The sequence below is a fragment of the Chrysochloris asiatica genome, unplaced genomic scaffold (assembly GCF_000296735.1).
Source record: "Chrysochloris asiatica unplaced genomic scaffold, ChrAsi1.0 scaffold00032, whole genome shotgun sequence".
NCBI lineage: Eukaryota > Metazoa > Chordata > Mammalia > Afrosoricida > Chrysochloridae > Chrysochloris > Chrysochloris asiatica.
Window position 1 is genome coordinate 19,077,552 of NW_006408550.1, and position 18,200 is coordinate 19,095,751.

At 41.0% G+C, this 18,200-nt stretch overlaps 1 protein-coding gene across 1 annotated transcript in view; it reads left to right on the forward strand.

Moving 5' to 3' along the window:
* The window catches only part of PTPRZ1 (protein tyrosine phosphatase, receptor-type, Z polypeptide 1), a 270,808-nt gene that overhangs the window by 252,460 nt on the left and 148 nt on the right, over nucleotides 1–18,200 (forward strand). The window contains exons 24-29 of the mRNA XM_006859363.1: nucleotides 4,249–4,342; nucleotides 4,899–4,972; nucleotides 6,604–6,732; nucleotides 7,846–7,992; nucleotides 10,058–10,200; nucleotides 13,721–13,856. Of these exons, the coding sequence (XP_006859425.1) occupies nucleotides 4,249–4,342; nucleotides 4,899–4,972; nucleotides 6,604–6,732; nucleotides 7,846–7,992; nucleotides 10,058–10,200; nucleotides 13,721–13,856 (723 nt within the window). The remainder of the gene's footprint in view (nucleotides 1–4,248; nucleotides 4,343–4,898; nucleotides 4,973–6,603; nucleotides 6,733–7,845; nucleotides 7,993–10,057; nucleotides 10,201–13,720; nucleotides 13,857–18,200) is intronic.

Here is an 18,200-nt window from a genome sequence, read left to right on the forward strand (position 1 = left end):
AGTTTCTAGGATAACATTTCCCTAAATAAAAGGAAAGAAGAAAGTAGTATCCATTTAAACAGACTTCTGATTTCAATATGATTTGCTCTCTATACAATTTCATTCAAAAAATGACTTGGTTAAAACTAGGTAACTTAGGATTAAAATGGAAACGTCAGTTACAGTGAAACCTGCATGAGACAGAACTCAATGGGACTGCGTTGCTTGGTGGCTCTCGGGAGTTTCCCACCTTTCACAGGGTGCAGTATCAACCACTTTGCTGCTGCTCATTTTAGCAGAAAATGGTTGTGTTTTCCTTCTCTGACAGGTTTCTGCCTATACAGGTTACAGCTTTTGCAGGTTTTATTGTATAAGAACAAAAGTTAACATCATAGAAAGAGAAACTTAAGTATATATCGTTGTTGTTGCTAAGTGCAGTCTCATCAATTCCGACCCATAACTACCCTGCATAAGGTTACCAAGGAGCTGCTGGTGAATTTGAACTGCGCAGTTCAAGCCAACCTTGTGGTCCAGTGCATTAACCCAAAGCACCACACTAGGGCTCCTATATGTATTACTAGTGTTCAATTAAAACAAGTATTCATTCACATTTATCCATAGGAAGTTTTCCTTGACCTAAATTGCAGGCCTATTTATTCATCATTTATTTATTAGATAACTACAAGGTACCAGGCTTTATAGTTGGAACATTTAATTTTTTTAAAAAAAGCACACTAGACTCCCTCCTCTCATTATGTTTGCAATCTAGTGGTGGACACCAGTAAGAAAACAGATACAAACCAGTCTATAAATGACCATACCTTAGGGTAGAACCAGGAGTCCTGGTGTTGCACTGTGGGATAAAGCACAGGAACTAAAGGTGGATTTGAACAGCAAGGTCGGCAGTTCAAACTCAGCAGCCACTCCTCAGAAACCCTATACAGTGTTGCTATGAGATGAAACCAACCCAACAACACTTAACAAAAGGGTAGAACCAGGTACTATGCACAGACAGGTAAGGATACCATTAGAGAAGAATTGGACAAGCGATGTTTAAGAGATGAACACAGGGCTTGATGAATTATTGAGCTCTGGTTGATTAAGCATTGAGATTCTAACCCTCAAGGTCAGTGGTTCAAATCCAACAGTTGCTGCTGGAAGAAAGATGATGTTGTCTGTTCCTATGAAGATACCTAGTCCCTGACACCCTACAGAGTCATTCTACCCTGTCCTATGGGGTCACCGTGAATTTGAACCGACTCAGTGACAGTGAGATTTTGGTTTTGCCATGAGAGGAGAGAAGAGGCTAGCATAAGCCTCGAGCTTCTGGTGTATGCAACTGGGGGAGTGAGGATATCTGTCACTGAGATTAATAATTTGGGAAAAAGAGGAGGCGCATGCATGCAGGGGGTGGTATTGGAGAAGATCACGAGATTACCTCTGAACACAGTTTTGAACTTCTTGGGCGAATGTTTCAGAAGAAATGTATAGTTAACAGGTGGGCATAATGAGTCTGAAGTTAGAGACAGGTCTCTCCTGGAGAAATCAGCTGAGAAAAGGTTGCTTGAAGCCATGGAATTGGGTTTGCAAAAACTTTCACCAAGCATTCCTCCCAGAGCCCTCTCTGCTCTGCTGGGTTTGATAATTCACTGCAATGGCCACATAGAACTTAGAGACAATACTCCAAGGGGTGGGGTTCATTAGGGAAGTTAACAGGTTACAATTCAGGGTCAGAAATGTTCAGGACACATTCTTCTAATCAAAACAGCCTTTCCTCAGCTATGTCTGCAGGTGAACCTCTCTCTGGCTGGACAATGTCACAAAGCTCTTTCAGGGCTGCTGATGAATGCCCACAGGCACACACTTCACCATAAGCCTCAGCCTGAAGGCATTCTGCTCTAGCTCCATAGGTCAGCAAACTTAGCTCCCCCAGTTAAGTGCCTGGAGGCACCCCACTCTGCAAGTAAGCCTCCTGCCCAAAATCACCCAGCTTTACTTCCCCGTGGACTGGAAAACCCACCCCACTGTCTGGTGATATGGCTCTGGGTTCTTCTATTACTGCTCCTCTGCCACTCCTCAGCTTTCTGCCCCAGGGTTCAGAAGGTTCCATGTGCAGGGATCTTAGGGTCCAAAGGGTGTGCTACTCTCCTAGATCCTCTTCTTTGAAGATGGTAAGATCCCCGATCCTACTTCTGAATGAATGACTCATGTTGTACATATTACAGTTCCAAATTCTTACAATCATCGTTAACTGTTCATAACTAACCACTCAACTACTGAATCATATAATCCTGTCAGCATCTTCTCTTTTCTTGTCTTAACCAAAATCAAGACAAAATGTTGTTAGGTGGGAGTTACAAAGATAGTGACTAGAGGAGACATTAAATAATTCACTACACTGCAGGTTATATGTCCACAAAGAGATGTATTAAATTAAGACTTGGGAAAGATTCTTTATGAAAGATTATAATTGACCCAAGAACAATCAACCCGCAAAAGAAAGGGAAGCGCGAGTTATCAGAACATAGGAGAAAATTTGGGATGATAATAAATACAAAGGAAAATAGTGTTTCAAGAAAAAGGAAATGGATGAGGATGATAAATGCTAATGGAGAATTAAATACGCTGAGGATGGAGGAATCCATCGGCTTTAGTCATAAGGCCAGAGATGGCCTTTGTAAAAGCAATCTCAGAGAAGAACAGCATTGAAGCCTGGTGGTCTGCTGTAAGATCAACACTGGACTTCAAACCACAAGGTTGACTGTTCAAACCCACCAGCTGCTCCTCGGAAATCCTATACAGCGTCGCAGTGAGTTGGAACCAACTCGATGGCACTTAACAACAACAACAACAACACAGTGTTGGAGCCAGACTCCATGTGGAGTTAAAGAGAAAATAGATTTTAGAAATGAAATGTAATTGCTTTATAATTCTTTCTGTAAAAAAAAATGATTACGAAGAGAATGATAAAGATGGCAGGAAGGCAAGTTCGAGTAGGTGGATCTGAGATGGTTGTTTGTTTGTTAGATTTCTTTATGTTTTAATGAGAGACATATGAGTTTGAAAACTAATGGGAAGAAACTGAAATAGGGGACAAAGAGGGAATAATTGGAAGGAAGAGAGTGCCTGAGACAATACAAAAAGGAATACAATTCAAGAGCCCAGGTAGAGAAATGTGTGCTCATAAAGAGAAAGAAATAAGTAGATGTGGATAACACTAAGTGTCTGGGCTCCCAGGCTTCATGTGGAGGGAATACTGAATGGCAGAGGTAAATATGTACACATGAACATGGGGGGAAGGGGAGGGAGTAACATGTATTCTAAAATGAAGTTTTAAAGGTATATTGGGAAGAAAAGGAGATCATTTATAAATGTCTATTCCATATTAAATATATTCTTGGTCCCTAGAAGTAGAAATTGATCATGAAAAGTTGCCCTAAACAATCCAGACAATTATTTTTTCTCTTCATATTTCATTTCCATTATGAGGTTTACATAATGCTGACTTAGCCAGTAGTTTAACTGAGCACACACTTAGGGCAGCAGATAAGCAAGAACACCAGTAAGTTAACAAAATGTTTTGGAAAGAATTTGACACTTGATTTTCTAATTAATAAGGGCAAAATCCAAATTTTTCTTAGCTTTTACTACACTTGTTTAATGTTCTAGAATTGGTTCATTTTGCATTGCATGTGGTCCAGACAGTTAAACAATTCAATCTGACCCTGATTTTATATCCATAATGTACAATGTCGCTATGGGTCAGAATCGACTCGATGGCTCTTAACAACAACAGCAGTACACAATGTGGAGTCCTGGTGGGGCACTTTAGGATAATTACCGGACTGCTAACTGCAAGGTCAGTGGTTCAAACCCACCAACTGCTCCTTGGAAACCCTATCCAGGGTCACTATAAGTTGGAGTCAACTCAGTAGCACTTAACAGCAACAATGTGTAGTTTGCCTCCAAACTACTGTGTGAGGGAAATGGAGTGTGTACATCTATAGAGGAAACGCTGAGGAAGAGCCTCTCAACCCTGAAAGTCAAACCGGAGAGTTCTCTGCTTCTTCCAGCTCCTCTGGTGTGAAGATGCACCAGGGAGTTCACTAAAACAAGGTTTAGTTCAAAGCATTCTTTAAAAATAAGTCAAGTAAGCTTTTACTGAGTATCTTGGTGGGTCATGTGTATGCTTGTGCAGGCACAAAGTTGTGTGTGTATGTGTGTTACTTATGAAATAACTTGTATTTTTCATGTGACTCCTTTTTTCAGCTCCTGAGCCAATCAAATATACAACAGAGTGACTATTCCACAGCCCTGAAGCAATGCAACAGGGAGAAGAACAGAGCTTCCTCCATCATCCCTGGTAGGTTATAGTGAATCTTGTCTAAAGCTTCCTTTTTATAATCATTTTCTATCTTGGGACAAATGCATTATACTCAAACTTTTCTAGTTATGACTTGATATGCATAATAAATATAACTGATGAAGTGGAGGGTCAGAGAAAAAGAAGAAGACCCAACAAATGGATTAGGGCAGTAGCAGCAGCAATCGGCTCACCCTTAGCAACAATTGTGAGGTTGGCAGAGCCCAAGGAAGTGTTCCGACTCACTGGCACCCAACAAAACGATTGCTAATAAGGATTCATAAAGCCTTGAACTCATTTAAAAATGAATAGAAAAATTAGCATAAAGATCAAGATCAAGCATTCACCAGGAGAAATGCAGCTCTATTCTGAAGTTTGTTGATGGGGATACAGTGCTGGAATGTGGTTATGACTAGGAATGTTGTGTATTTAGTAGAAAGATCAAGAGCATGCAACTTGAGAAATGCAGTTATATTTTGCAATTCGTAGATGGTGGGGGGTGGGGGGGGTGGGCACAGGGCTGTGATGTTGTTTACAAAGAATGTTTTGTGTTTAGTGGAAAGATCCAGGGTTGGCATCTCAGCCTTAAGCGGGGAAAGTACAGACTACATCAATGCCTCCTATATCATGGTAAGTCAGAGACGTCATTGGGGAGACTGCCCGCCAGCCAGTGTTACCAGAACCAAAGCACCAGAGTGGGTCTGAGCAGCACTCATTGGTGAGCATGAAACAGACTGGACATTTGCAGGCCCATAGCCCACACAACAACAGAACATTAACATTCTTTGATGTGCTTATGTGTTCTGGGACTGGAGAGGGCTTAAGTAGACAAATGAGTACTTGCAGGAGTCCAAAGTCACCATTTAGATACAAACACTCATCCATCCAAGAAGGTAAACTCTTCTTTCTTCTACCAAGACCAAGTCCCTGAGCAAGACCTACAATCCAGCACCTTTAGCAAAGTCCAGGCTCACCAACATTACCACTTCAATTTGCCACACAGTTCTTACCCAACAAACCAAACTCATTTGGAGACTGGATTTCTCGGAATACAATACTTCCCCTCTGCCATTTAGATGTTTCATATAAGGGGTGAATGCTTTCATAGCTGGTATGTAACCTCCATTATTATTTCAGCCCAGCCACTTACAGAGCTTGGTTTCAGAAGAAATGCTCCTAATGTTGTTGTTAAGTGTTGTCATGTCAGTTCTGACTCACAGCAACACTGTTTAGGGTTTCTGTGGAGCAACTGTTGAGTTTAAACCACCGACCTTGTGGTGCAATCTGACCTTTTGATCCAGTGCATTATCTTGCCATGCCACACCAGGACTCCAAATACCCATGCCAAAAGCACTGTTCCATTTATTCAGGGGAAAAAAAAACCAGGGAGAAATATTCATATCCAAAATATATTTCACACTTCAGATAAGTCCAAAGGGGCTAGAAATGGAATCTGAGAGACCTCAGAGTGGAAGAAGCGAGAAAAGTGATGTTTTTAGTAAATAACAAATGGAAACCAGGGGTAACCTGATGGCCTTATCGCCTAGGTTTCCGCAGCAAAATGTGCAAGGGGCCTCCCTGGTTCCTGCCCTGGAGAGCAGTCAGGGTGCCAGGACACTAGAATCTGTGAGAAGGTCTGAAATTTGGCACGCTGTAACTGGGACCAAGTAACCCAAGGGGATGTGGGAAATGAGAACTATCAACTCTCATGGAGATTTCCACTTAATGTAGTGTAGGAGACACTTGCCACAAGCCATTTTGATAAGCCTGCCCCTAGGAGTAAAAACTGTGTAAACCTGGGCACAAAACTAGTGTTCTTAAGCCTCAGTTTCAGCATCTGTAAATTGGGACTCAATAGTTCCTATCTCATAGCACTCTAGTGAGGAATACGTGACTTTAGGAGAGGAAAACCGCACTGTATCTGGCATATTGAGAGCACCCAGTGACATGCTCTATTAACCACATCGTTATTTATATATATGTCTGAAATGAAAAAGAATACTTTAACGTAAGATCCATTATCTGTTTATTTATTTTAACTTTTCATTGTGAATTGCATGAAGGTTAATAGAGGAGATCATCAAGTTTCACATTCAACAGTTCATACACATTTTGTTTCATCTTGTTGATTGCAAATCCCTTCAATGAAATATCACTTATCCTACCCATTTTTCATAAGTGTTTTGGGGACATGCTTGCGTTTTACACAGCAAGTGATAGCTGGAGCTAAAAAGTGTTTGATCTTCTCTTTGGTTTTATAGGGTTATTATCAGAGCAATGAATTCATCATCACCCAGCATCCTCTGCTCCACACCATCAAAGATTTCTGGAAGATGATATGGGACCACAACGCCCAGGTTGTGGTTATGCTTCCTGATGGTCAAAACATGGTGAGTCCTCTGGGTCTCTCTTCCTACTCTTCTTACACTGGAGTCATCACATTATAACAGAAACTGCCTTGGCATGGCATTATAGAATAAGCACTAGACTGCTAACCACAAGGCCATGCCTCAAAAACCCTATATAGGGTTGCTTGATGGCACTTAGGAACAACAACAGAAATTGTAACCAGAAGTCAAGTCTATAAACAAGCATTATTTTATTTTATTTTTTTTAATTATTCAACTAAGATCTGATGTCTTTAGAGACACAACTTGTCTACTCTTGGGCTTAAGTTACTTATAACCTCTGAAATCTAAAATTGTAGAATGACATTTGTAAATGAAATAGTTTAAAATTAGCATAGTGGAGTATTTTTTGACAATACTCAGAAAACGGTCATTGAAACCATGAATGAAGTCAGTTAATATTTTTATATTTACATATTTTTTGGTAATATTTCTTAGGGATATTTGAAAATTACCTCTGTGTAAGGAGATCCCTGGCAGGGGGGAGGGGGCACATATTTGGAATAAAGCTAACTCTTAGTATGAGAAAGACTTTTTTTAGTATCAGAAAATCAGTTCTATCACATTTTTCTTTTGATGTGTGTTTGGATAACCCCAAAGGTAAAACAAAAATTAATATTTCATTTAGGCTTTGTATATATATTTAACCTCCAGATTTGTTTCTCATCCATAAAGTGAGACGAGGGGTCTTCAGAAAGTTCGTGAAAAAAATCCCATTATCTGTTCTTTCCATTTTGCCAGGAACTTTTTGAAGTTCCTTCTTACTGGTCATTCAAAATGAGTCTAAAAAGTACTGAGCTCTTAGAATCACTTCAGTTTTCAGTACTCAATTGTCAGTTAGAGAAGGAACAAACGTAGCATTGTCATTGACAAGCTAACCAGGCAAAATCCAGCAACAATCAACATTCTTAAGTGTAATATTTCATTCTGCACATCATTGTGGTTAAAGACCCCAGAAGTGTTTAAGAATAAACTTTGGAATTTGAGGACAATTTATAGTTAATTTTTTAGTGACAACCATTGAACTTTTAATTTACAATCTGACCGATTAGACATTTTATTAAAATCCAGAATCTTTTCTTTTTAACCCTCTAGGCAGAAGATGAATTTGTTTATTGGCCGAATAAAGATGAGCCTATAAATTGTGACAGCTTTAAGGTCATTCTAATGGCTGAGGAACATAAATGTCTCTCTAATGAGGAAAAAGTTATCGTTCAAGATTTTATATTAGAAGCGACACAGGTATGGGCATTGTTTGAATGGTCAACTTTTCATTTTAAGCACGTGTTAAATATATGCTACTTTAAGGATATTTTCTAGGAATCTGATTTTAACTAAGATTGATTATCCATGTAATTAATATTAGCTTATTTACCACTTTCATTTTCAAAACCTTATAGAATTATTTGAACTATTAATCACCACTAAAGTATACTGGTACTGAGTTCTACACACTCAGGAAATTAAAAAAAAATTTTTTTGAACTACTAAACAGTTGCTGATAATAAATATACACAGTATATTTACCGTCTGTGCTGAAAGTATATATACACAGAAAAGTTTATAAATCCATGTGTGTAAGAAAGCTCTTCTCCTAAGCAGAATGGGAAAAAAACCACTTACTCTACCTTACTATTCTCTGTCAATATACAATGAATTGGTAAGTGAAGAAGTGCTTTAAAACATACAGTGCAATGAACTAGGATGTTTTGTTTATTTTACTAAACTCTTAGTTATATACAAAGAATTCATCTGAAATTTTTTTCAATAATTTCTTAATAAACTATGCTACAATACTGAAAGATGGTATTAGTAATGGCTTTACAGATGTGAGACTGACAGTACCTTCTCAATCTGAAATCAATCACCTCATATTTCAGATGGTTTCAGTGTTTCACTTTGAATGGTAAACCATGTATGATACATAAGACAATTCACTATTCTGTGGGACATTGAAACAACCAATCTATCAAAACTTGGTAATGCAGATAGCTTAATAATATAAACAGTATAGTGGTGGTTATGTGCTGTGGAGTCGGTTCCGACTCATAGCAACCCCTGTACAGAGTTTCCGAGGCTATAAATCTTTACGGGAGCAGAAAGCTTCATCTTTCTTTCTGCGGAACAGCTGCAAGTTTTGAACTGCTGACCTTAAGGTTCGCAGCCCTATTTGTAACCACTACACTACCAAAGCTCCTTATGTAATAATAGACAATTTTCACACTTGATAAGAACAAATAAACAATGAACCTATTGATTCCAGTCCCACAGATGAACTAGGTAGCCTTGGGAGAAAGACTTCCATTAAAACTAGGGACAGGGGATGGAAGTCTCCTGATATCCCTGTGTGCCCTTAGTGTTCCAAGCTTGCTTCCATCTGTGAATTTTTCCTAAAACACTTTAGAACATGTGTCCCACATCCCCACCCTCCTGGCCAGTCATTTCTGCACTGAGCTGCACAAGCCTGTTCTTCCTGTAATTGAATCTAAATGTTGCTGGTGTTTGTAGCACTGTGAGTTAGGTGTTGGGCTGCTAACACAAGGTTGGTGGTTCAAACCCATCAGCCACTCCATGAGAGACTTACAGTCTCAGAAATCCCATGTCGGTTCACTGTGAGTCAGAACTCATGGTTTGGGTTATGTTGTTTTAAGCATCCCTGGTGGCAATGTGGGTTAGGTGTTGAACTGCTCACCACAAGGTTAGTTGTAGAAACCCACCAGCCACTTTGAGGGAGAGAGATGAGGCAGTCTGCCCCCCTAAATGTTTTCAGTCCTGGAAGTCCCAGAAATTGGAATACTCCCTGAATATGAGTATGACACAAATTTTCACCCTAAAGATTTCTTTTGGTGACTTTGCAGTTAGCATCACAGATATACCATGGCTTTCTAGGGTTGGTAAGACACTCACGCTAAAGCTTGGTTTTAGAATTGAACAAGAGATTACCCTGAGCTTCTGTTACGAACAATGGAAAAGTTCAGGAATGATGATGATTTAAAAACATGAGGAATACTTAAGCTCACTGAACTCTACTTGTGAAGATGGTTGGAAAATGGAAAATGTTTTATTACCTATATAAAAAAAGAAAGAAAGTGCTCAGATTATCTTATGCTTCTGAGTAAATCTATATGTGGCAAAGGTGGCACCGTTGTTATTTCAACCGTCCATAAAGGGAGTTATGCTTCCATAGTGCTGCTCACTCACACGCCATCTGGTTTTATCACCTTACTGCCATCCCACATTTTTCACATTAATCCACTCATGGTAAACCCTCACTAACCACCAGCACTTCTTTCTTTCTTTCTTACAGGATGATTATGTACTTGAAGTAAGGCATTTTCAGTGTCCCAAATGGCCAAATCCTGACAGCCCCATTAGTAAAACTTTTGAACTCCTAAGTATTATCAAGGAAGAAGCCACCAACAGGGATGGACCCATAATTGTCCATGATGAGTAAGTTCCGTACTCGAGTACTTTCAGGCCTGAGCATTCACCGGGTGTATGGATTTCTCTGTGGTCTTTGTACCAACCTAATGCTGTCAGCCACTTGGGATTCTTCCTGAGTGGATTAGCTACTGCTATGAGTAAGGGGAATCCAGAATTTTCTTTTTCAATTCACTTGGAGCTCCTAGTGAAGGTAGGAGCTCACAAGAATCTGCGCTGGCATTGTATCCTGAGGACACTTTGTTTGATGAGTTCGTTTAGCACTTGATTTTTAAAAGGTGCTAATCAGAGGGGTCCTCCCTCATGTGGCACTGTAGAGTAAGCATTGGACTGCTAACTGCAAGGTTGGTGTTTCTAACCACCCAGATGCTCCTCAGAAACTCTACGTAGGATCCCTATGAGTTGGAGCCAACTCCACAGCACAGAACAGCAGTAGTATATATATATGTATGCATATATAGATATGTTGTCATTGTTAGGTGCCATCAAGTTGGTACCGACTCATAGCGACCCTGTGCACAACAGAATGAAACACTGCTCGGTCCTGGGCCAACCTCACAATTGTTGCCACGCTTGAGCCTATTGATGCTGCCACTTTGCCAATCCATCTCACTGGGGCGGGCTTCCTCTTTTTCTCTTATGCTTCACTTTACCAAACATGATATTCTTCTGCAGCGACTGGTCCCTCCTGACAATATGTCCCAAGTATGACAGATGAAGTTTGGCCATCTTGGCCTCTAAGGAGCACTCTGGCTGCACTTCTTCCAATACAGATCTGTTGGTTCTTTTGGCAGCCCATGGCACCTTCAATATTCTCCTCCAACACCATAACTCAAAAGCATCAATTCTTCTACAGTCTTCCTTATTCACTGTCCAGGATTCGCATGCATATGAGGTTATTGAAAATACCATGACTTAGGTCAGGCGCACCTTAGTCCTCAAACTGACATCTTTGCTCTTCAACACTTTAAAAAGGTCCTGTGCAGCAGATTTGCCTAATGCAATATGTTTGATTTCTTCACTGCTGCTTCCGTGAATGTTGAGAGTTAATCAAAGAAGAATAAAGCCCTTGACAACTTCAATCTTTTCTCCATTGATAAGAATGTTGTTTATTGGTCCATATATATGTAATTGGAGTCCTAGTGTGGTACTGTAGAATAAGCACTGGACTGCTAACCACAAGATCAGCAGTTCAAACCCACCAGCCACTCTGAGGGACAAATAATGAGGCTTTCCGATCCCATAAAGATCTATAGCCTTGGAAACTATACAGGGTTCCTCAGCACCTTAGTGTGGCAATGTAGGATAAGCACTAGACCACAAGGTCAGTCATTCAAATGTACCAGCCACTCCTTGGAAGCCCTCTACAGGGTCGCTACAAGTCGGAACCAACTTGACAACATTTAACAACAACGAGTCTGAACTGACTTAACAGCATCTAATAGCAATGACAACAACATCCAAGGGATTTTTTTTTTAAGTTTATGGGAAAATTCCATTGTCTTTTAATTCCATTTTTCCATAAACGTTTTGTTTTCCTTTTTATTGTGAATTGGGTGAAGGTTTACAGAGCAGATTGGCTTTCCACTCAACAAGTCATTCACATTTTGTTTCATCTCATTGATTACAACTCCCACACTGTAACATAGCTCATCCCAGTGCCTCTCTGTGCTTCCTGTTTCCATTCCTCCATTTTTCATAACACTTCTGAACGTTGTCCTTAGGTAAATGCTGACCTATTGACCACAAATGATTGGTTAGTCTAAGATGTGCATACCTACCCAGTGTTATTGTTCCCCTTATTAAGTGCCCTTGAGTCAGTTCCAATTCTACAGCTGGTGGGTTTGAATCACCAACTTTGTAATTCAAACCAACTTTTCAGTCCAGTGCCTATCCTACAGCGCCATATTCTTTTACTGAAAATTGAGCCACGAGGGTGAGTTTGCTTCCAAACCTGATGGGAGACCAAGGGCTATAGTTTTGGGGCTTCCACTAGTCTCTGTCCTACCAGTATGGCTGGTTGTTTTTATGATTTTGAGTTTTGCTTTGCATTTTCCTCCCACTCTATCCAGGACCTCCCAATGTGATCCCTTTCAGAACAGCTGGTAATGGTAGCCACCAGACACCGTCTAGTTCTTCTGGTCTCAGGATTGTGGAGACTGATGTTTGCAAAGGCCATCTTTCATCCATTGGACTAATTGTTTCTGTGTATCTTCAATTTTCTTCACTCTTCTTTCCTCTGAACAAGGAGAAACCAATAGCTGCACCTTAGATGGATACCCATGAACTTTTAAGACCTCAGTCACTACTCACCAAAGATGCAGAACATGGTCTTTGTGGACTATGTTACGCCAGTTGATGGTGGTGTCCCTTAAGATCTTGGTCCTGAGCTCCCAAGCTCAATGACTCATTTCCTCGAGGCATTTGGTTATATCTCAGAAGTCTGGTGTGGCACTGTGGGATAAGCACTGGACTGCTAACCACAGGTCTGCGGTTCAAATCCACCACCTGCTCCTCAGAAACCCTGTACACGGTCTCTAGGAGTCGGAACTGACTCAACAGCACTTAACAACAGCAACAAGAACAAGTTTTCATAATTCAGCTCTCTGTGTGCTCCACCACATTCATGGATATATTGGTAGAAAAGGTAAATGCACATGTATAAATATCTTATGTCAAACATATACATTTATGTTGTTGTTAAGTGCCATAGTGTTGGTTCTGACTCATAGCGGCCCTCTATAGAGTTTCTGAGGAGCAGCTGGTGAAGTTGAACCTCTGAACTTGCAGTTCAAACCAACCTTGTGGTCAAAAATTATATATATATAAAAGCATGTATATACTCCCTTTCTCTCTCCCACACCCACTCAGCCTATATTCATCCATACATCTCCCTTTTGTTGTTATGTTGTTAAGTGCCATCAAGTCGATTTCAACCCATAGCAACCCTGTATAGGGTTTCCAAGAAGCAGCTGTTGAGCTTGAACCACCAGCCTTGCAGTTCAAATGATTTTGCAGTCTGACACATTAGCCCACAGCGTCACACCTGTAGATCACCATTATTGCAGGATTGTATATATTACAGCATTTATTTCTGTTGCTTTTAACCCTTGTACTTCTCCCTGTCTCCATTTTTTTCCCTGACCTCCCTCTTATTGTATATTGCCTTCCCTTCACTCAAGTTACTATGTTCCATGAACTTTTGGAAGTCCCCTCATATATATGTTTTATATATTTGTCATTATAGAAGGCATATATAACTTCAGTCAGATCATTTTTATTTATATGCTTCCATAGTATAAAAATAACAAATACGTAAGCTAATATTGTATTTCTATAAAGTATCCCATTGCTAATATGATGAATGCATGGCAATGTTTCAGAACAAACCATCATTTTATGCACAGTGAAAGCCAAGAATCTAAAGTGTTTTTAATGCAAAGTTGTGAAGGTTATATGCTCTGTGAGCTCCACCTATGAGCATTTGATGCAGCTGAATGGGATGTCTGTCCTTTCCCTTTGCTACAAGGCACGGAGGAGTGACAGCAGGAACGTTCTGTGCCCTGACAACACTTATGCATCAGCTAGAAAAAGAAAATTCCATGGATGTTTACCAGGTAGCCAAGATGATCAATTTGATGAGACCAGGGGTCTTTGCCGACATTGTAAGTAATAAAGAACTTTTCACTGTTAGAACTATATATTTCTTAGAGATTGCTTTTTTCTCTTGTACTAGGAAAGATTGCACTGGGTGAAAAAAAACAGGGGCATGTAGTTCTCAAGCTGAATTGCAAGTTATTCAATTGTCACAATTCATAGAAGCAGAACAACAAATATAAAATGTAATACTGAAAAAGCTAGAACTCGTTTGATTTTCCCAGTAAAATAAAGTTATTTTCCAAGGGTTCATGTTTTGACTAACCTGTTCATGTTCTTCCTAACATGTTCAGAATATGAGGGGGCTTCAAAAACTTCATGGAAAAAATTCGTGAAATTTTTCCATGAACATTTTGAAGCCTACAGTCTCCAGGTTACAAAGGAGATCTGTTCCTAAGAGTGCCTCTAAATCAAATTCGTAGGTAAGTAGAAAGCCTCATTTTAGTGCAAGAAAAGAACGCTGGTGGTTCCTAAGAATAACCACTGGACTGCTTACCACTAAGTTGGCAGTTCAAACCCACCAGCTCCTCAGGAGGAAAACGAGGCATTCTGCTCCTATATTTATAGCTTCAGAAACCCTATACCAGGTTGCTATGGGTCAGAAGCAGTCCTGGTGTGGAGCTGTGGGTTAATGAGCTGGACAGCAAAGTTGGTTTGAACCCCAAGATTGGCGGTTGAAGCTCACCAGCCATTCCTCAGAAACCCAATTCAAGGTCACTTTGGGTTAGAAGCAACGAGACGGCACTTAACAACAACAAATGCGTCAGAAACAACTTGATGGCAGTGTCTTTGGTTTTTGTTTCTGTACTACAAGACAGGGGTCCTGGTGGTAACGTGATTAAAACTGCTAACCCAAAGGTTGGTGACTTGAACATACCAGCTGCTTTTCAGGAGGTGCCCATGGCAGTCTGCTTCCATGAAGAGTTACAGACGTGTCGACCCTAGCGGGCAGCTCAGCTCTATCCTCTAGGGTCGCTATGAGTTGGTAGAAGTGTGTTTTTTTAGTTTTTTACGTGCAAGAAAAGACTGGAAACCTTTTCAATGACTTAAAAGTTTCACATGCAGCAAGTGAAGGAGAATGTGATGAAGAATTTGTTATGAAAGGGGTTTATTCGGAGTCCTGTTGTGACACTGGACTGCTAGCGGCAAGGTCAACGGTTCAAACCCTGGAAGCTCTATGCGGGGTAGCTGTGGGGCGGAATTGACTCAACGACACTTAACAGCATCAGTGACAGGGACTTGTTCAATCATGTCAAAATGAGGACAAATTTATACACTTTTAGATGAAGGGTGAGTACAAGTTGCCATTAATTGGGATGTTCCTATCCTGGGACCTCCTATACGCAGCCAACCTCAAAAATTTCAGGACTCAAACAGTTCCCTTTATTCTCAAGCCAAATTCAATTTCTGAAGTTAATCATAGGCTAATTCTTGAGTGCCTTCAAACAGAGAAATGTACAATCGAGGAAGGGGTACAGTCCTTCTGGAGAAGGATGTCCCGAAACTGACAGGAATTTGGAGGGTTTCTCTTTGATATCCCATGCGAGTAAAGTTTTACTAAAGGTAATACAGGAATGGCTGCAAGCATACATTGACAGAGAACTTCCAGAGGTTCAAGCCGGATTCAGAAAAGGCCATGGATGGAGAGATATCATTGCTGATGTCTGATGGATCTTGGCTGAAAGCAGAGAATATCAGAAAGATGTTTACCTATGTTTTATTGACTACGCAAAGGCATTTGATTGTGTGGATCATGACAAGCTATGGACAACATTGCTAAGTATGAGTATTCCGGAACACTTAATTGTGTTCATGAGGTGTCTGTACCTGGACCAAGAGGCAGCTGTTCAAGCAGAACATGGGAACACTGAATGGTTTAAAGTTAAGAAAGGTGTGTGACAGGGTTGTATTCTTTCACCATACTTATTCAACGTCTATGCTGAGCAAATAACCTGAGAATCTGGGTTCTATGAAGAAAACGTGGCGTCAGGATTGGAGAAAGACTCACTAACAGCCTGCTATATGCGGATGATACAACCTTGCTTGCTGAAAGTGAAGAGGACTTAAAACATTTACTTATGAAGATCAAAAAGCACAGCCTTCTGTATGGATTACATCTCAATGTAAAGAAAACAAAAATCCTCACCAGGGACCAATAAACAACATTCTTATTAATGGAGAAAAGACTGAAGTTGTCAAGGACTTCATTCTTCTTGGATCAACTATCTACACTCAGGGAAGCAGCAGTGAAGAAATCAAACGACGTATTGCATTTGGCAAATCTGCTGCACAAGACCTTTTTAAAGTACTGAAGAGCAAACATGTTAGCTTGAGGACTAAGATGCACCTGACCCAAGCCATGGTATTTTCAGTAACCTCATATGGATGCGAAAGCTAGACAGTAAATAGGGAAGACCATAGAAGAATTGATGCACTTGAGTTAATGGTGTTGGAGGAGAATATTGAAAGTGCCAGGGGCTGCCAAAAGAACAAACAGATTCGTGTTGGAAGAAGTGCAGCCAGAGTGCTCCTTGGAGGCCAGGATGACCAAACTTCATCTGTCATACTTCAGACATATTGTCAGGAGAGGGACCAGTCGCTGGAGAAAGATATCATGTTTGGTAAGGTGGAGGGTCAGGGAAAAAGAGGAAGACCCTCAATGAGATGGATTGGCCAAGTGGCAGCATCGATGGACTCAAGAGTGGCAACAGTAATGAGGTTGGCCCAGGACCGGGCAGTGTTTCGTTCTGCTGTGCATAGGGTCGCTATAAGTCGATATCGAGTAGATGGCACCTAACAACAACAATAACAATTATTGCAGAAACAGAGGTTGGAAAGACAGTAAAGAACGTAAGTAACACGAGTGTCTCATGAAAGAAGTCTGGGTGGGTGTGGATGCCATAGTTCACAACAGAGTCCTTATCACCCTTTTCTCCTGGTATGTAAGTAGACTCGCTTTACAAAGTCCACCTGCAAAGTGGCAAACTGCATCTGACAGAAGGCTGGAGGTCAAGGTGACCTTCACAATGCACTTCAGAGGAGCCCCCCCAAGAGGCTCGTTTGGACCCGAAGAGTTGAAGGAGTTCCGTGGGAAATGCCTTTCTCAAGAAGGAACTCTAACTCCGGTTTCACAAGTGTACTTACTGGCGCAGCTGTGCCCTTGCAGCCCTGATGATGCTTTCTGCTGGGATGCTAGTCGCTGGCTCACGGTCTTCCTCCTAAATTGGCATCTGTGATGAAAACCTGCTTCCTTCTGCTGTGCCTCTACTGTGAGACCACAGTGGGGCACATTCACACCTTTGCTCAGAGGATGGCCTAGGGACCCGCCAGGCTGGTAAAATGTAATGATCACTTGGTAATTGGTGGATCTTGGGCCAGGCTTGATTCTTCATGCATCCTTGAGCTGGCAGTACAGGCCTTTGTGGGGGCATCTCCATCTATAGACAGCCCCAGTGGGTTTCAGAACCACAGAAGAAAGGCAAATGAAAAACGGACCTACGAATAGGACACACAAGGTGATCGATACCCAGTTGCCTCGCCTTCAGATTCCACATGGTAAATGGATTAAGAACAAGAGTCCTTATTGCAAGGTTGCAAGAGTTAAGTGGTGAAACAGTTAAGTGTTCTGCTGATAACCAAAAGGTTGGTGGTTCGAGCCCACTCAGTGACTCCAGGGGAGAAGAAGATGGCAATCTGCTTCTATCAAGATTACAAGAAAATCGAGGAGGCAGTTCAATTTCTGAGGTTAATCATAGGCTAATTCTTGAGTGCCTTCAGATGGATAGTGAGATGTACAAACAAGGAAGGGGTACAGTCCTTCTGGAGAAGGAAGTCCCAACTCTATAGTGTGGAGGATTTTACGATCGTAGAAACAGGCTTGGAAAGACAGTAGGACTTTGTCACATGAGTTGAAATTGCCTTAATGGCAGTTGCATCATTGGGAATGTATATGAAGCCAAATCTTCTCTTCCAATGAACGTTGGCTCATTGAAACATGTAATAATACAAAGTGTGGTGCGGTGATGATGGTAGTTGTGTGCCACTGAGTTGGTTCTGACTCATAGCAACCCTGTATAAGGTTTCCAAGGCTGTAAATCTTTACAGGAGCAGAAAGTCTCATCTTTCTCCCACAAAGCAACTGGTAGAGTCAAACTGTTGACCTTGGGGTTAGCAGCCCAGCTCATAATCCACTGTGCTACTGGGGCTCCTTAGTAGAGAGTACACAGAGCACTTGTTACAGTTCCCTTTCATGCCTTTCCATGAACAGTGTGGAAGTGTGTCCACAGCTCTCCCTCCTCATTAGTGCTTTATGTCTTCACTCAGCTTCCCGTTTATAACTCCTCATTCTCTGT